Below are 25,074 nucleotides of genomic sequence, written 5' to 3' on the forward strand. Positions count from 1 at the left end.
ATAACAATCAGCCAATTAAAAAAGTATAGCTAAAAATGAGTCACATTTTAAAGAAAATGCTTTCAAATATTATTTAGCATTTATAACTGCATTTATATTATTTTGCATATATATCTCCTTATGATAATTATATTATAAAAATATATTACTATTACTAAAATAATTATTACTAATAAAAATAATAATAAATACGTCAATAAATCAAAAAGTCTCGTTAAAAATGAGTCACATTTAAAAGACAATATTTTCAAATATTATTTTGTATTTACATCTGCATTTATAATATTTTGCATTAATATCTCCTTATGATAATTTTTGAATAGCAAATATGAGAAAAATGTACTACTATTACTAATACAAATAATAACAATTGAATAAAAAATCAGCCAATAAATCAAAAAGTCTTGGTAAATAGGAGTCACATTTAAAATAAAATATTTTTTATAATATTTTGCATTTATATCTCCCTAAAAATATAATATATATAATATAAAACCATACTACTACTACAACTTAATATAATAATAATAATAACAAATAAAAATAATAATAATACAATTAATAATGGTGATAATAATAATAATAATTAAAGACTAATACAAATAATAATAAACATGATATATTTTACATTTTGGTACAGGTGGGTAAAGTGTCTTGCCCAAGGACACAACAGCAGTGACTAGGACGGCGGAAGTGGGGATCGAACCTGGAACCCTCAAGTTGCTGGCACGGCCCCTCTACCAACTTAGCAATAACGCCCCCATGTGTGTGTTTGTATGTACATATATTTTTTATGTGTGTGTATTTATATTAGGGCTGTTAATCTTTGGGTGTCCCACGATTCGATTCAATATCGATTCTTGGGGTCACGATTCGATTCAAAATCGTTTTTTTTTTCAATTCAACACGATTCTCGATTCAAAAACGATTTTTTTCCCGATTCGAAAGGATTGTCTATTCATGGCATACATAGATTTCAGCAGGATCTACCCCAGTCTGCTGACATGCAAGCAGAGTAAAAAGCTTTTATAACTGTAAAGGACAATGTTTTATCAACTGATTGCAATAATGTACATTTGTTTGAACTATTAAATGAACCAAAAATATGACTTAGTTTATCTTTGTGAAAATATTGGACACAGTGTGTTGTCAAGCTTATGAGATGCCATGCAAGTGTAAGCCACTGTGACACTATTGTTCTTTTTTATAAATGTCTAATGATAATGTCAATGAGGGATTTTTAATCACTGCTATGTTGAAATTGTAACTAATATCGATATTGTTGTTGATAATATTCATTTTTGTTTCACTACTTTTGGTTTGTTCTGTGTGGTGTTTGTGTCTCCTCTCAATTGCTCTGTTTATTGCACTTCTGAGTGTTGCTGGCTCGGGTTTGCTTTTGGAATTGGACCGCATTGTTATGGTATTGCTGTGTATTGTTTTGTTGAATTGGTTAATTACAAGAAAAAAAAATAAAAATTAAATTAATAAAATAAAAAATAAATCTATTTTTTAAAAATGAGAATCGATTCTGAATCGCACAACGTGAGAATCGCAATTCGAATTCGAATCGGTTTATTTCCCACACCCCTAATAAATACATTTAATAAAGTCAAATACACATAAGGCAACAAGAGACAAGAGAAGTATCCTACACTTCTCTTGTGTAAAGTAAATGTGAACAGCCGATATGGGCATCTACATCAACTATATGATTTGCCTGAGAAGCTGGACAGGACAAAAAATAAGTAAAAAATGTAAAAAAAAGATTAAAAAACGAATTAAAAGAACTCCATCTCCCACAATGCACCACTCCGCGCAAACTCAGTGGCAATGTGGTGCTTGCCCCACTCCCTCCTCCCTTACTTTAATGCTAGCTAAGATGGTGGTTTGAGCGTAAAATTGTCTCCCCAACAGCCAAGAAAAAGACAGGGGCAGAAACACCTTTATAGTCTTTTTAATTGCAACCAAACAGCACACCCGCGGTTACACGGAGTGACCTCGTAGAGACATTTTGGACATTTTCACATTTACGTTGGCTTGCAGTCCCCGCCCAATTTCGGTGTGTCTGTGTTGGAGTGGAGTCCTCGGCTAAATACGGACTGGGTAAGTAACGCTAACTTTGCCCGCTTAGCCTCCACTCTCCCTCCGCTCGCTCAAGGACAGTTGACCCCGAATACGTACCTACCGGCTGGCTGGCGAGCACCCCGAAGACGACATATCTTTCCCAACTGAATAAGGCCGCTGTCAGACGTTTCTACCGCGGGCAGCTCAGCGTCTAGCGCCGTGTTAGCTCCCGTAGGCCGCGTCGTTAAGCCCGACTCCGGGCTGCGTTCACGTTAGCATGCTAGCCGTGTTAGCATGCTAGCCGTGTTAGCATGCTAGCCGTGTTAGCACGCTAGCTGTTTCTCACGTTAGCATGCTAGCTGTGTTCACGTTAGCATGCTAGCCGCGTTCGTATTAGCATGTTAGCCGCGTTAGCATGCTAGTCGCGCTCACGTTAGCATGCTAGCCGCGCCGGTGGTCATCAAGCGACGCTGTCAGTAAGTCAGGGCGGAAACGTCACGTCGTGTCATCCGTGTTTATAAAGTGTTGACTTGTCGGCGTCGTCTTGAAACTCCGATGCCCGGTTTCAATGTTGACTCCCACGCTTCCTATTTAAAGGGCAGCTTCTTTTTATCCGAATCGCAGCCAATGTTAGCTTGTGGTGGTCAAATATAACATCTGTCATAAGGTACGACTCATAAGGCGTTTCGTCACTTTTCATTTCATTCACTTGACTGTTGTCGTGTAAATTATATTTTAAGCCAAATGTTCTCTCACCTGCTTCATTTGTTGTTGTATTTTTGTATATGTACCGTATTTTTCCGATTATAAGTCGCAGTTTTTTTCATAGTTTGGCCGGGGGTGCGACTTATACTCAGGATCGACTTGTGTGAAATTATTACCACATTACCATAAAATATCAAATAATATTATTTACCTCATTCATGTAAGAGACTAGACTGGTGGTTCTTAACCTTGTTGGAAGTACCGAACCCCACCAGTTTCGAAAGCGCATTCACCGAACCCTTCTTTAGTGAAAAATAAAATGTTTTTTTTTTTTTTAAATTCAAGACAAAGTTATATGTTTTTAGTAACACTTTAGTATGGGGAACATATTCTAAGTAACAAAGACTTAATGTAGAGTTTTTTTGGACACTAGGGGAACATATTCTAAGTAACAAAGACTTAATTTAGTGTTATTTGGTTAGGGACCCCGACTTAAACAAGTTGAAAAACTTATTCGGGTGTTACCATTTAGTGGTCAATTGTACGGAATATGTACTGTACTGTGCAATCTACTAATAAAAGTTTCAATCAATCAAAAAAAGGGATAGGGTTAGAGGGTTAGGGTTATAATAAGGCCATGCAGAATAAGGCATTAATAAGTACTTAATAATGACTAGTTAAGAGCCAATATGTTACTCAATTGCATGTCAATAAGCAACTAATTAATGGTGAATATGTTCCCCATACTAAAGTGTTACCATGTTTTTTTACTGGTGCACAAAATGAACCGTGTATGTTCGTTCAAAGAACAAAACCAACACAGCGCATAAACTCATAACAAATTACACACTTGCAAATCAGTCTGACTTCTGCTGTTGCCGTATCCGTAATACGCCGATAGGGAGAAGTTTTTATTTACACGATGAGTCGGGTGTGTTTTGACCTCCGCCGAACCCCTGAGCCCGACTCACCGAACCCCTAGCGTTCGATCGAACCCAGGTTAAGAACCACTGGACTAGACGTATACGATTTCATGGGATTTAGCGATTAGTAGTGACAGATGGTTTGGTAAACGTATAGCATGTTCTATATGTTATAGTTATTTGAATGACTCTTACAATAATATGTAAGGCACGTTCTCAGTTGGTTATTTATGCCTCATATAACGTACACTTTTTCAGCCTGTTGTTCACTATTCTTTATTTATTTTAAATTGCCTTTCAAATGTCTGTTCTTGGTGTTTGGTTTTATCAAATACATTTCCCCAAAAAATGCGACTTATACTCCAGTGCGACTTATGTTTTTTTTCTTCTTTATTATGCATTTTCGGCCTGGCGACTTATACTCCGAAAAATGCGGTATCTGCATTGGACTCTGGCAAGCAGTTGTCAAGCATTAAGTGGCGCAAAACCCCCCCCACGTTATTTATACACAATCACTGTCAGTGGTGTATTCAATCAATCAATGTTTACTTACATAGCCCTAAATCACAAGTGTCTCAAAGGGCTGCACAAGCCACGACGACATCCTGGGCTCAGATCCCACATCAGGGCAAGAAAAAACTCAACCCAATGGGATAACAATGAGAAAACTTGGAGGGGACCGCAGATGTGGGGGACCCCTAACCCCTGGGCGACCGGTGCAATGGACGTCGAGTGGATTTAGCATAATATTGTGAGAGTCTAGTCCATAGCGGATCTAACATAATAGTGAGAGTCCAGTCCATAGTGGATCTAACATATTATTGTGAGAGTCCAGTCCATAGTGGATCTAACATAATAGTGTGAGAGTCCAGTCCATAGTGGATTTAACATAATAGTGTGAGAGTCCAGTCCATAGTGGATCTAACATAATATTGTGAGAGTCCAGTCCATAGTGGATCTAACATAATAGTGAGAGAGTCCAGTCCATAGTGGATCCAACATAATAGTGTGAGAGTCTAGTCCATAGCGGATCTAACATAATAGTGAGAGTCCAGTCCATAGTGGATCTAACATATTATTGTGAGAGTCCAGTCCATAGTGGATCTAACATAATAGTGTGAGAGTCCAGTCCATAGTGGATCTAACATAATAGTGTGAGAGTCCAGTCCATAGTGGATCTAACATAATAGTGAGAGTCCAGTCCATAGTGGATCTAACATAATAGTGTGAGAGTCCAGCCCATAGCGAATCTAACATAATAGTGTGAGAGTCCAGTCCATAGTGGATCTAACATAATAGTGTGAGAGTCCGGTCCATAGTGGATCTATCATAATAGTGTGAGAGTCCAGTCCATAGCGGATCTAACATAATAGTGTGAGAGTCCAGTCCATAGTGGATCCAACATAATAGTGAGAGTCCAGTCCATAGTGGATCTAACATAATAGTGTGAGAGTCCAGTCCATAGTGGGGCCAGCAGGAGACCATCCTGAGCGGAGACAGGTCAGCAGCGCAGAGACGTCCCCAACCGATGCACAGGCGAGTGGTCCACCCTGGGTCCCGACCCTGAACAGCCAGAGCTTCATCCGTGGCCACCGAACCTGGTCCCCCCCCCCCCCCCCCCCCCCCCTCCACGAAGGAGAGGGGGGCAGAGCAGAAAAGGAACGGCAGATCAACTGGTCTAAAAGGGGGGTCTATTTAAAGGTTAGAGTATACAAATGAGTTTTAAGATGGGACTTAAATGCTTCTATTGAGGTAGCATCTCTAACTGTTACTGCTAGAACATTCCAGAGTATTGGAGCCCCAATAGAAAACGCTCTATAGCCCGCAGACTTTTTTTGGGGCTCTGGGAATCACTAATAATCGGGAGTTCTTTGAACGCAGATTTTCTTGCCGGGACATATGGTACAATACAATCGGCAAGATAGGATGGAGCTAGACCGTGTAGTATTTTATACATATGGAGTAAAACCTTAAAGTCACATCTTAAGTGCACAGGAAGCCAGTGCAGGTGAGCCAGATAGGCGTAATATGATCAAACTTTCTTGTTCTTGTCAAAAGTATTCTAAATGTGGGCCTTCTGCACTTGCCGTGAAGAGATTTCATCACCTTTTGTAGCATAATATTGGATGCACTGACTATGAGGAGTGTTTTAAAGCCGTCCATTGTGTTTGCACCCTTATTGGACCACATTATAAGATGAAAACATTACAAAATTTACCTCCGGTCACAATGGGGTTAGTCTCACTGTTTTTCTTCCCGTAGCTCTGTGTTTTGCGACCACCCCTTCCGACAACGCTCAGCTTCACCGCCGCGCCCGTCATAGGATGTCCCATAGCCCCGACATGAAGGATGACCCCATGGAGTGCCCCCTGTGCATGGAGCCGCTGGAGATCGACGACGTCAACTTCTTCCCATGCACCTGCGGCTACCAGATCTGCCGCTTCTGTTGGCATCGCATACGCACGGACGAGAACGGCCTTTGTCCCGCCTGCAGAAAGGTGAGAAGGAGAATATCGTCGTATGGGGAAATACAGTGGAGCTTTTAAAGTCCCGTCTCAGTCAGTTGGGTGATGCTTGTCCACCTGGGATTTGATAGCGTTTTGAATATGTCCCATGGGGAAACATAGAAATTGAAACAAATCTAGCGTCGAGCGGTACAAAATGGGTGGATGGATATTCCAAGGTTAAACATCATTATTAACTGTACATTTAATGTTTAACATTGGCAGCTTTGATGTAATATTGATTAGGGGTGTAACGGTACGTGTATTTGTATTGAACCGTTTCGGTACGGGGGTTCGGTTCGGAGGTGTACCGAACGAGTTTCCACACGGACATATTAAGTAGCGTACCGCACGTTGTGTAAACAATGCACATCGAGGCACAACACACGGCATACTAGCAACGACCGGGCTACAATAGACTGACCATACGTCCTCTTTTCACCGGACATGTCCTCTTTTGCGGGGCTGTCAGGGCGGAGTTTCTTAAATGCCTCAAATGCCCGGCATTTTGAGTTAGGGTTGCGTGTATTTTCAATGTACGTTCAGGGTTAAGAAGGGGTTAAAAACAAAACAAATTGTGCGCACAGCAGCATTGGTGAGGGAGGGGCAGAGACAGAGAGAGTTATGATAAACGTGCATGCGTCGCCAGGCTCTGCTTTTTATTTATAGATTTATCACATTTAATTTTTTATTATCTATAGCAGGGGTGTCAAAAGTGTGCCCCGGAGGCCATTTGCGGCCCACAGCTAATGTTTTAAAGGCCCACGGCACATTTTAAAAATACTATTAAAATAAACAAAAACATAACAAAAGTGAAATAAAAAAGCTTAAAGGTTAAATGTAATTCAGAAAAGTTGCAATGTTGACTAATAAAACAAAGCTGTTTTTTTTCTTTCAAACTGTCATCGCTCAAAGCATAACATTGAATCAAAATCAATGTTGTTATGAATTATTGACCTATTCAAGGTTCCGATTACTTCACATCAAATATTCCACTTAGAAAAATATTTTTGGTGGAAGATTTTGCAAATTTGGTGAATAAATAAACAAAAAATGTATATTTTGTTGTTTTCTAACTGTACCGAAAATGAACCGAAACCGTGACCTCTAAACCGAGGCACGTACCGAACCGAAATTTTTGTGTACCGTTACATCCCCAGTATTGATCTATATCGTCTGTATATATTTGTTTTACTAAGCAAGTGGTTGTATTAAGCAGAAAAAGTATCAAGAAAAGCTTAAAAAAGAACTAGCGTGCTATAAAAGCAGAATTTTGCAACACACAGGTGCCCACACTACCACAGCAACATTATAGTACAGGGGTGCCCATTACATGGATGGCAAGCTAGCGGTGGATGGTGGAGGGTGTGTCAGTCCATCACCAGCCATGTATTAAAAAAATAGAGCTAAAAAATGAGACATCATCAATCTTCACCAAGACGTGACTTTGGTCACTTGATTGACATTCACGGCACCCGAGGGTCTTGTGAGATGACGCTGGCTGCTGCCACATCATTATTAAGAAAAACGACCGACAGGAAGGCGGGAAACACTTTTTATTTCAACAGACTCTCGCGCCGTACCTGCCGTCAAAACTCTAGAGACTGACGGCACAGTTCCTGTCTTCACAATAAAAGCGCTGCTTCATCCTGCCTGCACTATCAAAATAAGAGTCTCAGAAAGCTAGCGCGCACAAGCTAGCAAGCTACGGAGTTTGCCGCCAATGTATCTCTCGTAAAGTGTATAGAAAGGAGTATGGAAGTGACGATTTTTGTCCTTTAGAGAAAAGCTGTCTCGTTTTTTTTATTAGACACTTCCGACTAAGCCACACCCCCTTGGTTACTGTTGTCTTGTTTCACACGCTTTCGTCAAAGATGGTGGAAGATTAACAATCACTTGCTCAAATTTCAGAGAAATATAGCATATCTTTCTATTCCCATACTGAAAATCTGTGATCACTTAAAAGTGGTTATATTATGATTGTTTTTCTCTACATGTAAAATATTTCCTTGTGATCTATATCAGTGTTTTTGTGCTGCGAGATACAGTCTTGTGTGCCGTGGGAGATTATCTAATTTCACCTATTTGGGTTAAAAATATTTTTTGCAAAGCAGTAATTATAGTCTGCAAATGATGTGTTGTTGTTGAGTGTCGGTGCTGTCTAGAGCTCGGCAGAGTAACCGTGTAATACTCTTCCATATCAGTAGGTGGCAGCAGGTAGCTAATTGCTTTGTAGATGTCTGAAACAGCGGGAGGCAGTGTGCAGGTAAAAAGGTGTCTAATGCTTAAACCAAAAATAAACAAAAGGTGAGTGCTCCTAAGAAAAGTAATTGAAGCTTAGGGAATGCTATGTAGAACGAAACTAAAACTGAACTGGCTGCAAAGTAAACAAAAAAAGAATGCTGGGTGACAGCAAAGACTTACTGTGGAGCAAAGACGGCGTCCACAATGTACATCCGAACATGACATGACAATCAACAATGTCCCCACAAAGAAGGATAAAAACAACTAACATCTTCTTCATTGCGAAAACAAAGTAGATGCGGGAAATATCGCTCAAAGGAAGACATGAAACTGCTACAGGAAAATACCAAAACAAGAGAAAAAGCCACCAAAATAGGAGCGCAAGACAAGAAGTAAAACACTACACACAGGAGAACGGCAAACAAGTCCAAATAAGTCAGGGTGTGATGTGACAGGTGGTGACAGTACACCTACTTAGAGACAAGAGCTATAGTGATGCATGCTTGGTTATGTTTTAAAGTCATATCCAACAATTGCGACGACGACAATTGCGACAGTCAGAGTTTTGTTTTTTAATGATTTCTGCTGGTGGTGTGCCTAGGCATTTTTTCAACGCAAAAAATGTGCCTTGGCTCAAAAAAGATTGATAAACACTGATCTATATAACAAGTAATGGTGGTGCTTTGCTGCGATGAGGTGGCGACTTGTCCAGGGTGTACCCTGCCTACCGCCCGAATGCAGTTGAGATAGGCTCAAGCGACCCCCCGCAACCCCAAAAGAGACAAGCGGTAAAAAATGGATGGATTGATGGGGGTGCTTTGGTCAAAAGTTTGCATAGATTTGGTTTTACATCTTCAAACCACTTCCTGACTTCAGAATGCGCTGTGTTTTTGGACAGACTTACTTATGTGGCGAAGCCCTCCTCCTTTGACTGCGTCTGCTCCCTGTCAGCCATGTTGTAGTTTTTATCGTTTCCATATTGAGGCTACTGATAGATATGTTATGATAAATAAATAAATAAATGGGTTATACTTGTATAGCGCTTTTCTACCTTCAAGGTACTCAAAGCGCTTTGACAGTATTTCCACATTTACCCATTCACACACACATTCACACACTGATGGCGGGAGCTGCCATGCAAGGCGCTAACCAGCAGCCATCAGAGGCAAAGGGTGAAGTGTCTTGCCCAAGGACACAACGGACGTGACTAGGAAGGTAGAAGGTGGGAATTGAACCCCAGTAACCAGCAACACTCCGATTGCTGGCACAGCCACTCTACCAACTAGCTACTTTGTATTAGAAATGGCAACAGCGGAGGATGATTGTGCATGTACTAGGGGTGTAACAGTACACAAAAATTTCGGTTCGGTACGTACCTCGGTTTAGAGGTCACGGTTCGGTTCATTTTCAGTACAGTAAGAAAACAAGAAAATATAAATGTTTTTGGTTATTTACCAAATTTGCAAAATGTTCCACCAAAAATATTTTTCTTAGTGGAATATTTGGTGTGAAGTAATGGGAACCTTGGATAGGTCAATAATTTATAACAACATTGATTTTGATTCAATATTATGTTTTGAGCAATGACAGTTTGAAAGAAAAAAAACAGCTTTGTTTTATTAGTCAACATTGCAACTTTTTCTAAATTACATTTCACCTTTAAGCTTTTTTATTTCACTTTTGTTATGTTATTGTTTTATTTTAATAGTATTTTTAGAATGTGCCGTGGGCCTTTAAAACATTAGCTGTGGGCCGCAAATGGCCTCCGGGGCACACTTTTGACACCCCTGCTATAGATAATAACAAATTAAATGTGATAAATCTATGGATAAAAAGCAGAGCCTGGCGACGCATGCGCGTTTATCATAACTCTCTCACTCTCTCTGTCTCTGCCCCTCCCTAACCAATGCTGCTGCGCGCACAATTTGTTTTGTTTTTAACCCCTTCTTAACCCTGAACGTACATTGAAAATACACGCAACCCTAACTCAAAATGCCGGACATTTGAGGCATTTAAGAAACTCCGCCCTGACAGCTCCGCAAAAGAGGACATGTCCGGTGAAAAGAGGACGTATGGTCAGTCTATCGTAGCCCGTTAGCTGCTAGCATGCGTGTGTTGTGCCTCTGTGTGCATTGTTTACACAACGTACGTTACGCTACTTAATATGTCCGTGTGGAAACTCGTTCGGTACACCTCCGAACCGAACCGAAACCCCCGTACCGAAACGGTTCAATACAAATACACGTACCGTTACACCCCTTTATAAAAAAACAATTAGTAGTTCTGTTGCTCCAAACACAGGCCTACGTGTCTTCCCCAATTAAAAGAACGACTAGGGGAAAGTCAATTGTGCAATCCTTTGTATTTATGGATGCTAGGTTGTAACCGAGATTTCCTGAACATGAATTTTTCATTCTATTACTGAAATAACTTTTCACTGTTGATGTTCTTCACATACAGCTGAAAATGCAGACCCTCTCAAGCTTTGATCCAACAAAGACATTTCTCGTAGTTTGTCCTCTGTTTTGGAAGTAGAGAGGGTTATCCGGATATCTTAAACACGCATTACAAGTGCCAAAGATGCACACCTAAGGACCATTAAAAAGCAATAAATAAACAGTAGTTCAGCTGATTGTTTGTGAGACAATATGGCAGCTTGGCTGTAGTAGGAGGGCACTGTGGATTCCTGTAGTCTTATTAGTTTAAATACTCTGAATGATTGAGAGACCGGAAGCATAGCCTTTGGCCGTCAGCAAGGAATTTGAACCATTGGACGGGAGCTAGCAAACAGAGCCAGCCTTTGCACTGACAGCGGCGTGAGTCGCCTGCTCAGGCGGCCATGGCAGGGCCTCTTATTTGAGTTCCACAGCCAACATGGTGCTAATTTATCATGGACGCAACTATATCTATATCGTGTATTGCCTGGTGAGTTGAGTGCATAGTCACACCGCTGGAATTCGCACAACGAAACGTTTAGCGTGATATTCAACATCTCACAGCCTCAGTTATAAAGTCAATGAGAAGACGCCCAGACTTATCATGCATAACGCTTCACTCCTCTTTGGTGCAGCCATACCCAGAGGACCCCGCTGTGTACAAGCCTCTGTCACAAGAGGAGATCCAGAGGATAAAGAACGAAAAGAAGCAGAAACAGAACGAAAAGAAGCAGAAAGTGACAGAGAACCGCAAGCACTTGGCCAGTGTCCGAGTGGTCCAGAGGAACTTAGTGTTTGTGGTGGGCCTTTCGCAGCGCCTCGCTGACCCAGAGGTGAGCACACAAGTGGGCAACACTGTGACCAATCTACTACAATGACTGCTGGTTTGATGGATCAATATATCAAAACTCAACGATCTACACTGCAAAAACTGAAATCTAAGTTAGATAAAATATCTCAAATAAGGGTGATATTTGCTTATTTTCTGACTGATAAGATAATTCTTCTCACTAAGCAGATTTTATGTTAGTGTTTTACTTGTTTTAAGGGTTTTGGTCTTAAATTATTTCAGTAAGATATTAAAGCTTGTTGCTGAGATTTGATGACCTATACTGAGTAAAACATGCTTGAAACTAGAATATCAACTGGTGCAAAACTGTGTCATCAACACTCACAAGTATAAAACTACTTTTTTAAAGTAATAATTTCTTACTTCAAGCATGAAAAAAAAATCATGATGCCGAGCGCATATCATTATGTCAAGATAATGGCACTAGCATTTACTTTAAGAATATTTTTCAACATATTGAGCTAAAAGGTCTCTTTTTTATTTTATTTTATTTTTTTCTCTACCAAGAAAAGTGCACTTGTTATTAGTGAGAATATACTTATTTTAAGGTATTTTTGGGTTCATTGAGGTTAGCTCATTTTACTTGTTTTGGAAAGTCTTGACAAGCCAAATTTTCTTGTTCTATTGGCAGATAATTTTGCTTAGGTCAAGTAAAATACCCCTAATTTTTGTATTTTAAAAAAAATTGTTTTTGAACACTGACTTTTTGCGGTGTAGCTTCCAGATACATTTGGAAAGTTTACAGTGGCAGTGAGAAGCGCTTTAAGGTCTATTATTACTATACCCTTTTTTTTAGCAATTTATTTCCATCAATGAGTCTGAGGTCCCAGTTCACACAAACGTGTATTGGAATATGTTGTCCAAAATATAATAATTTAGATACTTTAAAAGTGCTTTTATCAAATCCTACTTTAGTTGGAACACATCACTCTGTCTGTAGCTTTCGTGCTAACGAAATGTTTGTCCATGAGTGTCTCCTCGAAGCGTGAAATCCACTTTTTACATACACACTATAACTCTTTAATTGTCCCATGTAATATATGCCACATATCACATAAAAGAGTGGAACAGGAAGCCAGCAACACTTGCATAGTTATGTGAGCTACATTGCCAATGTTACATTTTAACAGCAACATTATGCTAGGTTAGCATGTTGACTGAAGGTAAATACAATAGAATAACAGCTCTCACTGATGGAGCGTTGGCAGAGATCCAGGCTTTATTTTAAGATGTGCAGTGAAGCCTGAAGTGGTGGGAATAAGGTAGAGTGGGCTCATCTAGCCCTGGGACAATTAGAGTCGATATCATGTCCACAAGGAGACGTTGACCGTATTTCCTTCATGACTTTATGAAAAGCCGCAACTTAAAAAAAGCACCGACTTAAGCACCGTTCCTTTCATAAGTGGCGCAAACAATTAAGAGAGATGATCAATTTTTCTCTCGTTTACTGCTCATAAACAAGACTCTAGAGACACACAGTACTGTTACAGTATCAATAAAAAGTCACTTTTGTATAAAAGGGAGCATTTTATTTCTAAAATCATAAATAATGCTTGTATGTGTTTCCGCCCTACACGCAGGTCTTAAAACGACCAGAGTATTTTGGGAGATTTGGGAAGATCCATAAAGTGGTCATCAACAATAGTACATCTTATGCAGGTTCACAGGTGAGTTCACTCTGTGCCTTCTCTCCTGCAGTTAGCAGGATGTTTAAGTTGCCAAGTTTTTGTTTGGAATGTGTTCATATTTTGTACCACTAGGGCGCACTGGTGACATCACTGCAGTTAGTGTGTAAACAGGTCCGACTTACTGAACACGTCTTCATGTAACTAGTTAGCGCGTCATCTTTTCTCAGAGGTTTTAAGTTGCTCTAAAAGTTACTCTTTTCTCAGATGACATTTTTACTGTATAAGTTGAAACTTAACCAAGCAGGGAACTAAAATCTACAAAGCTATTTGCTAAATTGGGGTAGAGAAAATGAACTCTCTCTCTCTCTCGCTGTCACTCTCTCTGTGTGTCTTTCTCAGCACCACACACTGTGGTTGTACATGTATTTCTTGTTTTTCCAATGCAAACCAACAACATTGCATCATTCTGATTGGTTCAATGTTTATACCTCTACTGGTTCAGGGGCCGAGCGCCAGTGCATATGTCACCTACGTCCGTTCCGAAGATGCCCTCCGGGCAATACAGTGTGTGAACAACGTGGTGGTAGATGGCAGAACACTCAAGGTAACGTGGCACGCCGGGTCACATCACCACGCGCTGTAGTGTGTTGTTGAATGTTCTGCCTTTCTCCCATGTGCAGGCTTCTTTAGGCACAACAAAGTACTGCAGTTACTTTCTGAAAAGTATGCAGTGTCCTAAACCTGATTGTATGTATCTACATGAGCTTGGTGATGAAGCAGCTAGCTTTACAAAAGAAGAAATGCAGGTAATAATCATTGAAAGTGCTTTATTACCTGTCTAAGTTGTTCATTTACGTTAACGTTATGTCATTTTGCATCTCGTTTTTAGGCAGGAAAACATCAAGAGTACGAGCAAAAACTCCTCCAAGACCTGTATAAATTGAACCCTAGCTTTTTACAACCTCCGTCATGTGGAACAGAAAAGTCAAAGAGTAAATCAGGCTCAACACAGAGGTAGGTTTATGTCATTTATTGATCCTTTGTTGCCTTCATTTAGTACATTTGCTTTTTCGCGCAACAGAACCAACAATAGCAATGGTAAAGATGGGTGGCCAACGTTGTCGGGGCACAGCAAACTAGCCAATGGCCTTTCCGAGGACCGCAAGTCCCCGCCGCTGCTAGATTATCTAGACCAGGAGGGTCTCACCTCAGACGGTCTAGATACAGAGCTTGGTCCAGGCCAGTGCTCTGCCCTATCTCCCTTCTCCTCAAACTGTGACAGCAACAGGTAGGTCAGGCCAAGAAGAAATGATGCCTTTCTTTGTTGTTATAATTACACACATTGCTGTGCCCGCAGTCCCAGTGACAAGCCTTCAGAGTCCATTGCTTTGGTGAATGGAGAGACTTTACAGGTACCATCATTTTATAACCATTACCAAAGAGAAAGAATCAAGCAGATGTGCTCTTTTCCCCACGCCAGATACCCACAAGTGACTCCCCGTCCCCTCCCCCGGGTTTAACCAAGCCCAGCCTGGTGGTGCCCATCAGCGTGTTAGACCTCGCAGCCCGTTCACCCTTTGAGGGCGCGGCGGCCGAGTCGCAGTCGCTCTTTTCGGACAACAGCAACTTCCGACACCCCAACCCCCTCCCCAGTGGTCTGCACTCATTTCCTGGCAATTCCCGCAGCAATCCTGACTGGCCCATGACGCCTGAACCACAGAGCCTCTTCACATCAGGTAAAATGACCTTTTGAATGTTTGGAGCAGTTTTCTCTGTACTCACAAAATGATAGGGGTGTAACGGTACACAAAAATGTCGGTTCGGTACGTACCTCGGTTTAGAGGTCACAGTTCGGTTAATTTCCGGTACAGTAAGAAAACAACAAAATATAAATTTTTGGGTTATTTATTTACCAAATTTGCAAAATATTCCACCAAAACTATTTTTCTTAGTGAAATATTTGATGTGAAGTAATCGGAACCTTGGATAGGTCAATAATTCTAATAACATTGATTTTGATTCAATATTATGTTTTGATCAATGACAGTTTGAAAGAAAAAAAACAGCTTTATTTTCAACATTGCAACTTTTTCTAAATTACATTTAACCTTTTAAGCTTTTTTATTTCACTTTTGTTATGTTTTTGTTTATTTTAATAGTATTTTTAGAATGTGCTGTGGGCCTTTAAAACATTAGCTGTGGGCCGCAAATGGCCTCCGGGGCACACTTTTGACACCCCTGCTATAGATAATAAAAAATTAAATCTGATAAATCTATAGATAAAAAGCAGAGCCTGGCGACGCATGCGCTCTCTCTGTCTCTGCCCCTCCCTCACAAATGCTGCTGTGCGCACAATTTGTTTTGTTTTTAACCCCTTCTTAAAGGCCTACTGAAATTTTTTTTATTTATTTAAACGGGGATAGCAGATCCATTCTATGTGTCTTACTTGATCATTTCGCGATATTGCCATGTTTTTGCTGAAAGGATTTAGTATAGAACAACGACGATAAAGTTCACAACTTTTGGTCTCTGATTAAAAAAAAGCCTTGCCCCTACCGGAAGTAGCGTGACGACACCAGAGGAAGGACTGCTCATATTTTCCTATTGTTTACACCAGCAGCGAGAGAGATTCGGACCGAGAGAGATTCGGACCGAGAAAGCGACGATTACCCCATTAATTTGAGCGAGGATGAAAGATTCGTGGATGAGGAACCTTAGAGTGAAGGACTAGAATGCAGTGCAAGACATATCTTTTTTCGCTCTGACCGTAACTTAGGTACAAGCTGGCTCATTGGATTCCACACTCTCTCCTTTTTCTGTTGTGGATCACGGATTTGTATTTTAAACCACCTCAGATACTATATCCTCTTGAAAATGAGAGTCCAGAACGTGAAATGGACATTTACAGTGAATTTTATCTCCACGACAATACATCGACGAAGCTCTTTAGCTACTGAGCTAACGTGATAGCATCGGGCTCAAATGCAGATATAAACAAAATAAATAAACCACTGACTGGAAGGATAGACAGAAGATCAACAATACTATTAAACCGTGGACATGTAAATACACGGTTAATAATTTCCAGCTTGGCGAAGCTTAAAAATGCTGTTGCTAACGACGCCATTGAAGCTAATTTAGCTACGGAGCTAACGTGATAGCATCTGGCTCAAATGCAGATAGAAACAAAATACATAAACCCCTGACTGGAAGGATAGACAGGAAATCAACAATACTATTAAACCATGAACATGTACACGGTTAATGCTTTCCAGCTTGGCGAAGCTTAAAAATGCTGTTGCTAATGACGCCATTCAAGCTAACTTAGCAACTGGACCTCACAGAGCTATGATAAAAACATTAGCGCTCCACCTACGCCAGCCAGCTCTCATCTGCTCATCAACACCCGTGCTCACCTGCGTTCCAGCGATCGAAGGAAGGACGAAGGACTTCACCACGATCATCCGTGCGGTCGGTGGCTAGCGCGTCTGCTATCCGAGTCAAAGTCTTCCTGCTTGTGTTGCTGTAGTCCGCCGCTAATACACCGATCCCACCTACAACTTTCTTCTTTGCAGTCTTCATTGTTCATTAAACAAATTGCAAAAGATTCACCAACACAGATGTCCAGAATACTGTGGAATTATGAGATGAAAACAGAGCTATTTTGTATTGTATTCAATGGGGTACCGATACTTGCGTTTCACTGGTTACGTCACGCGCATACGTCATCATCCAAAGACGTTTTCAACCGGAAGTTTAGCGGGAAATTTAAAATTGCACTTTATAAGTTAACCCGGCCGTATTAGCATGTGTTGCAATGTTAAGATTTCATCATTGATATATAAACTATCAGACTGCGTGGTCGCTAGTAGTGGCTTTCAGTAGGCCTTTAACCCTGAATGTACATTGAAAATACACGCAACCATAACTCAAAATGCCGGACATTTGAGGCATTTAAGAAACTCCACCCGGACAGCCCCGCAAAAGAGGACATGTCCGGTGAAAAGAGGACTTATGGTCAGTCTATCCTAGCCCGGTCGCTGCTACATGCTTGCAAAAGAGGACATGTCCGGTGAAACCGACCGGGCTAGGATAGACTGACCATTCGTCCTCTTTTCACTGGCTGTCCGGGCGGAGTTTCTTAAATACCTCAAATGTCTGGCATTTTGAGTATTGTTTACACAACGTGCAGTACGCTACTTTATATGTCCGTGTGGAAACTCGTACGGTACACCTCCGCACCGAACCGAAACCCCCGTACCGAAACGGTTCAATACAAATACACGTACCGTTACACCTCGACAAAATGATCGTCATAAAACCACAATTATGTTGGAAAATAAATCAAACTCACGACCAGTTAAAATCCTGTTGCTAGATGGATGTGGCATTCTTTATTTTGCTACATTCGGTTTGGATGAGCCAATTTAAAGATGATCAACCCTGACTAATGTTGCTTGCCATTTGAACCAAATTCTGTGAGTTATTTTATTTTCTCTATACTTCAGTAGCACCTCCAGTAACGTCCATCTTTGATCTGGCGACAGACACAATACCAGTGTCGTCCTCCACAGACTGGCAGGCAGCTTTCGGCTTTGGCTCATCCAGCAAACAGCAGGACGATGACCTGGGCTTCGACCCCTTCGACGTCACCCGCAAAGCCCTGGCCGACCTGATAGAGAAGGAGTTGTCGGTGCAGGATCAGAGCCCCGCATCCCCGGGGCCTCTCCCACTGGGGAACAATCACGGGCCCGGCCTCCTGCCCCCCAACGGCATCGCCGGCGCTCCCCACCCCTTCCCCAGTGGTGTACCCCGCCTTCCCCCGCAGCTCCACCACAGAGCCATCTACAGCTCCTTCAGTTTCCCTGGCACTCAGGCCAGTCAGCAGCAACAGCCATCGGCCAGACACCCCTGGATGGGCGTCCCTTCGCGGAATAACCTCACACACTTGAACCACTCAGCCAGTGCTGCCTCACACAGTCATTTCTTGGACCTGAATCTGCCTCCTCAGCACAGCACAGGTCTAGGAGGGATCCCCATCTCAGGTACCGCGTGCTGTGGAGTCTGTCTGCATGTTCCTTCACCCCGCCATAGTCGTTCCACTTGTAGTTCCTTAGCTGGCCTCTACTCTGTGATCAACACCCCACATGTGTTTTCCCCCTCTTGCAGAAAACAGCGGCTCTATAGAAGGCCTAAATGTAAAAGAGTGGCAAGATGGCCTCAGAGCTCTCCTGCCTAACATTAATATCAACTTCGGGGGCCTTCCAAACTCCTCTTCCTCCTCTTCCTCCTCATCCTCCAACAGTGTTAACCACATTGGTGGACCAGCAGGCATTTCACACAGCCTGAGTTGGGACAGTACAGCTAGCTGGATGGACCCTGCCATCATCACAGGTACTTTATGAAAACCTCTCATTTTGATGACGTTAATCTGCTGTTACCAGATACAAAGATGACTATATTGGCTCTTATGCTGTTATCTTTACTCTGATTGCACCAAATTAACAACATGGAATGCTTCTGGACATGCCTAACATGTTACATTAAAGTGCATCTGATGATCATGTTTACATATTTCCACATGTCCGAAAAGGAGTTGGAAGAAGAAGAGTTTTAGTCTCACCCCTTTTATCATTTATAATTCATTCACACTATATATTTTACATGGCCATGCTGTTTTTTAACTGTAATGATGATTTAGAAGTGTTTCTCTTTGACCACATGGTCCATTAACCAGTAGATTACACAACAGAACTGGTGTTGTAATAGCGATTAGACCCAAACTGCTACTAAGCCAGCAATAATACTGCCGATGAATTCATTGTACTATTAGCACAATTCGGCCTGGTAAGTTTGCCTCATCAGTAGACTGCCATGTCCCTGTGTTTTTGTTCGTCTCTCGCTTTTCAAACAGTGTGCAAAAGGTTTTACTACATGCACCTGAGCATAATTGATAGCAGAATTAAATGAAGGAAGTGAATCCTCTTATCATCCACAATCTTTGTCACTGTGCATGGAGGCAGGACCGCTCGCTTCCAACAGCTACCGAGCCTCGCTGGTCGTGACTCGCTAGTGAGAAACGCCGGTAAGGTAACTAAATTGGAAAGAAAAAAGATTATTGCAAGGCCAAATGTTCTCGGGTAGGAATATTTTGGCTTCAAACCGAATGAGCAAGATTATTTTAAGCATGCCGAATTTGTTGGAAACAAATGGCCAAAAAAACAACAAACACACACCCTTAAAGTTATATCAATCAATCAATCAAAGTTTACTTATATAGCCCTAAATCACGTGTCTCAAAGGGCTGCACAAGCCACAACGACATCCTGGGCTCAGATCCCACATCAGGGCAAGAAAAAACTCAACCCAATGGGATGACAATGAGAAACCTTAGTGGATCTAACATAATAGTGAGAGTCCAGTCCACAGTGGATCTAACATAATATTGTGAGAGTCCAGTCCATAGTGGATCCAACATAATATTGTGAGAGTCCAGTCCATAGTGGATCTAACATAATAGTGTGAGAGTCCAGTCCATAGTGGATCTAACATAATAGTGAGAGTCCAGTCCGTAGTGGATCTAACATAATAGTGTGAGAGTCCAGTCCATAGTGGATCTAACATAATATTGTGAGAGTCCAGTCCATAGTGGATCTAACATAATAGTGTGAGAGTCCAGTCCATAGTGGATCTAACATAATATTGTGAGAGTCCAGTCCATAGTGGATCTAACATAATAGTGTGAGAGTCCAGTCCATAGTGGATCTAACATAATATTGTGAGAGTCCAGTCCATAGTGGATTTAACATAATATTGTGAGAGTCCAGTCCATAGTGGATCTAACATAATAGTGTGAGAGTCCAGTCCATAGTGGATCTAACATAATAGTGTAAGAGTCCAGTCCATAGTGGATCTAACATAATAGTGTGAGAGTCCAGTCCATAGTGGATCTAACATAATATTGTGAGAGTCCAGTCCATAGTGGATCTAACATAATAGTGTGAGAGTCCAGTCCATAGTGGATCTAACATAATATTGTGAGAGTCCAGTCCATAGTGGATCTAACATAATATTGTGAGAGTCCAGTCCATAGTGGATCTAACATAATAGTGTGCGAGTCCAGTCCATAGTGGATCTAACATAATAGTGAGAGTCCAGTCCATAGTGGATCTAACATAATAGTGTGAGAGTCCAGTCCATAGTGGATCTAACATAATAGTGAGAGTCCAGTCCATAGTGGATCTAACATAATAGTGTGAGAGTCCAGTCCATAGTGGATCTAACATAATAGTACATCTAACATAATAGTATTTATTGAAGTGCAATTTTTGCTAACAGAGATGAAGTCCATTTGATTTTCATTGTTTATTTAAGATAATCACAAAGTAATTGACCTTCCAATTGGTAAAAAATAAAGCTTTAGTGCATTGTGCCAGCAATTTGAGGGTTTCAGGTTCGATCCCTGCTTCCACCATCCTAGTCACTGCCGTTGTGTCCTTGGGCAAGACACTTTACCCACCTGCTCCCAGTGCCACCCACACTGGTTTAAATGTAACTTAGATAATGTCTTTCACTATGTAAAAGCGCTTTGAGTCACTAGAGAAAAGCGCTATATAAATATAATTCACTTCAATTCACATTATTATTGTACATAATGTTTACATTATGGTAAAATTTGGTTTCAAAATAATGCTGACAATGATATTGTTTATCGGCAAAGATTTGTAGGACAATTTATGGTCCAGTAAAAGTTGTCTGCCCAGGCCTGAGCACAAGCAACATTTCTAAAGGGCATGCAGAGGTACCGTATTTTTCGGAGTATAAGTCGCTGTGGAATATTGGTTCTGTCACCATACAGGGTAGACACAGCCAGCCATGCATTTGAAGTTAATCAAGGTTTATTTCCAGGTATGTCAAATAATGCTAAAATGACCACAATATACCAACCTTTACCTTTATCGCTATTGTTCTTTTGTCTGAGGAAACGTTGATGCGCATGAGTGCGCATGCTCAGGGAAGTTGGGCACGACATTTTTTACGGGTAGCAAGTTTTCTCCAGAACACCAAATGTAATTAGAGACTGGCGGTAATCTGCATCTGTACACCACGACTCAAAGAGGCTTGCTGGTATTTGAATAGGAACATGATTTGGAGCATAGACAAAATTACTGTTGCTTTGCAGTCTGATTGAGTGTGTTTGTCACCCCCTCCTCTCTCCCCACGTACACAGGTATACCTGCGTCAGCAGGCAACAGTTTAGACTGTCTCCAGGACGACAACCCGCCACACTGGCTCAAGTCCCTGCAGGCGCTAACAGAGATGGACGGTGCAGCCAGTTCAGTGGTGCCCAACCCTCAGCCCCTCCACAGCGGCATCCTCGACAGCCACATCCCCCTTCACCACAGAGCAGCCGCCGCCGCCGGCTGGGCCCCCTACCTGCCCCCCGCCACAGCCAACCCCGCCAGCCAGTTCCACTCCCCTCCGCCAGGCTTCCAGACCGCCTTCAGACCCCCGGTACAGCCCGCCACAGAGCTGCTACAGAGTGCCGTCGTGGACCGTCACTGAATACAGACTCCATTTACCCCACTACCACCTTATACCCACTCATCATGTACCCGGCTCCCCCCGCCCCTTCAAAGCCAAACACATCAATCTGCAGAGTATGAAAAATGATTAACATGCTTTCTTATTTTTCTTCTTCCTTTTTGTCTACTCTGAAGGCCTTTTTTGTTTGTGACACACCGCATCTCCTCCGTCTGCTCCAATCACCACTCCTTAGACCTAGACGCAGGGGGGCTTGATCCGTCGTGCAGCTTACCGATAATGGAGAGCACAAGCGACAGCATAGCACTGAGCACCCGGCGGTGACATTTTAAACTGACAAAGAGTCAATTAAGCATAAGTGAGGTCTTCTTTTTAAAACGTAACTAAACATTTAAGCGTGAAGCGTTATCGGACAGTCGAAGCCACCGCGGAGGAACGAAGCAAGCTGTGAATCAAGGACCCTCACAGTCATGGTGAAAGATAGCGGGGGAGGGTCGTAGAACCCAAGACGATACAGAAAGTGGGTTTGGGAGTTGAGGGCTATGCATGGGCTCCCTGTTAGGTGGGCTCGTGGCCCACATTCCCTCTAGTGCAGGGCTCCCACCGGCCGCCGTCCCGCCGCAGGGAACATTTTTGCTGAACCTCTGTATCAGAGGATAGAGCGAGTGCCCGAGCGCGACAGAGCAGAGAGCCGGTCCAGGTGGGAGATGGTGGCACACGATCCTAAGCACGAGGGTTAGACTGGTTACTCCCAGTGCCACCGTGTGGTACCTGCAGTAGCTAGCCCTAACATGGACCGCCACCACGTAGATAGAGGAAGAACTAGACGGGAGGACGTTACAAGTAACTAACAAGGCGTGAGGGCTTAATTGAGGCCTTAACATGGGAGCGAGGAGGGAAAGGAGCTGGGGTGAGCAGAAGAGGCGTGTCCATGATTGCTGCAAACCGTGCAATATTGTATGTGACTTTGGCAACCCTGAGGAAGGTGCTGCAATACAACACAAAGTACTGTAGTAGGGACACTCACACGCTTTTTTTCTGTCCCTTTTGCCTCTCGGTTTGACCTCCCACCGCCTTCTTTTAGAAGTCTTAATTTTCTGACCCGTCTTGTCTTCTCCCCTTTAACCTGTCCCCCGTTAACAGTATTGACACGAAAATGATCAAATTCATCCGGGAGAAACGCTCATAAAATGGGTTTTAATGTAACGTCGCAAAGGAGGAGGAGGAGGAAGAAAAACGATAAGTTGAGGCGCTTAAAAGGAAGTAGACTGTCCTCTGCAGGTCTGGAAAAAAATGAACCTTAAATAAAACTGAAAAGTCAGACCAGGTCTGTTGTCTGCTGTTGTCTGCTCTTTTGTGCTCCATTCATGTTTAAACTCTTGAAGTCCCCTACAGCATGTTAACTCTTGTCCACTAGGGGGCAGCACACAACCCTGCAAAGTGAAAAGTCAGAACCACCAGCAGAGGGCGACTACAGGTAAAACCCTCACCTTCACATTTCTTCATGTTTGTACACATTGTGCTGTCTTATTAAAGCAACGCTGTGAATGCAAGGACTAAACCTCGGTATAGCTCGGTTGGTAGAGTGGCCGTGCCAGCAACTTGAGGGTTCCAGGTTCGATCCCCGCTTCCGTCAACCTAGTCACTGCCGTTGTGTCCTTGGGCAAGACACTTTACCCACCTGCTCCCAGTGCCACCCACACTGGTTTAAATGCAACTTAGATATTGGGTTTCACTATGTAAAAGCGCTTTGAGTCACTAGAGAAAAGTGCTACATAAATATAATTCACTTCACCTACTGTGTTATTACCAGGTGTCCCAATACTTTTGACCATGCACTGACTTGATGTTTCAAGTTCCTGACTATGCTGTGATTGGAGGCTGACCTTCTGGGGACATGGTCACCCCCTCTTGTTGTTGTAGGTGCTGAGGAGGCACCAGCAGAGGAATCATGCGGTCAGGCCAACAAACCAAATATCCAGGGCCAATGAGTCAGCAAGCAGCAGCACCACTGTAGGAGGAGGAGGGTCTTGCTTAGTGAGTGTTCTCTTCATGATAAAAGGAGGATGATGCATGCCTGTATATACACTATTTAAGAATAGTGCAACTGCTAAAAAAAAAAAGCATTTTTCTCTCTATCTCTTAGTGATTGACTGAATGGGAAAGTGTGGCGTTAAGTTTCCTCTAAAAGCATGTCGGACCCTGAGAGCATCAGTGGTGCTAAGGTAGAGTTCATTGATTGATTGGTTGCTGAAGCAGCATAATCATGTTAATTGTTGCTAACTGTAATGAGGGGAATATACTAGGAAATCTAGCAAAGTGAATGGTATGAAGTAACACTTACCAGTGTAGAATAGTTGTACAAGAAAAGTAGTCACCCTGACATGCATGTAATGGAAAGGGAACAAGGCCTGTTTTGTGTGCCATATCTGATTGGATTGAACCTCTCCTAGTTCGCTTTTGGCATTCTATGGTTATCACACTTTTACCCGTGTTGGTCCGCTTCAATTAAAGCAAGGCTCGTCCAGACTTACAGAGAGAGAGAGAGAGAGAGAGAGAGAGAAAGGAATGATTTTAGGGATTTAGGCCTTTTTTGTGTTCTAATCATGCAGGAAAAACTAGGTGGTGGTGGGGAAAAAATCGAATCACATCCAAATTGCAATTTTCATTTATTACAATTCAAAATCAAATCATTCTAAAAAAATGTTTCATTTATTTTAATGATTCAGTTTTTGAAGAGACATTTTAAAGGCCATCTCCAGCTTACTGTCTGCACTTGTACTTCATACGTCCGCAGCCAAAAGGAGCTTTTGTAAACTGTAACCCCTTTTATTATGATTTGTATATCAAATAGTAGATGGCAAGAATCAGTTTGAACCATGTTGAATCTATTCGAATTGTGATTTTGAAGATTCACATCCCAACTAAAACGTGCCTACCATAACACATAATGTGCAATGCAGTTAAATATATTCAAAGGACACAGAAAAAGAGTGAATAGTGCTTGTGTAATATTTTGTCACATGAATTCAACTTTTTCTAACGCACTCTAATAATTGTACTTTTAATGAAGAACGGTGCAGTGTGATGAGTTCATGGACTGTGGGAATATGGGTCACTGGGGCCGTGCGCTCCTTACGTAACAGACTGACACAGTCTTTGTGTCCTTCCCAG

At 42.0% G+C, this 25,074-nt stretch overlaps 1 protein-coding gene across 4 annotated transcripts; it reads left to right on the forward strand.

Moving 5' to 3' along the window:
* The first annotated feature begins 1,824 nt into the window (after window positions 1–1,824).
* cnot4a (CCR4-NOT transcription complex, subunit 4a) lies at window positions 1,825–23,226 on the forward strand. 4 transcript variants are annotated; one of them, XM_062061356.1, is made up of 13 exons: window positions 1,825–2,106; window positions 5,958–6,193; window positions 11,514–11,711; window positions 13,309–13,395; window positions 13,859–13,960; window positions 14,037–14,162; window positions 14,246–14,370; window positions 14,438–14,644; window positions 14,714–14,768; window positions 14,837–15,092; window positions 17,865–18,401; window positions 18,526–18,750; window positions 21,587–23,226. In XM_062061356.1, exons 2-13 carry the CDS (start codon window positions 6,020–6,022, stop codon window positions 21,919–21,921), a joined length of 2,427 nt encoding a protein of 808 aa, XP_061917340.1. In that variant the 5' UTR covers window positions 1,825–2,106; window positions 5,958–6,019; the 3' UTR covers window positions 21,922–23,226. The 4 variants fall into 4 exon arrangements, with proteins under 4 accessions (XP_061917340.1, XP_061917341.1, XP_061917342.1 ...); XM_062061357.1 differs by having other exon boundaries at window positions 17,868–18,401; XM_062061358.1 differs by having other exon boundaries at window positions 17,904–18,401.
* The last annotated feature ends 1,848 nt before the right edge of the window (window positions 23,227–25,074 follow it).

Source organism: Entelurus aequoreus, linkage group LG10, assembly GCF_033978785.1.
Source record: "Entelurus aequoreus isolate RoL-2023_Sb linkage group LG10, RoL_Eaeq_v1.1, whole genome shotgun sequence".
NCBI lineage: Eukaryota > Metazoa > Chordata > Actinopteri > Syngnathiformes > Syngnathidae > Entelurus > Entelurus aequoreus.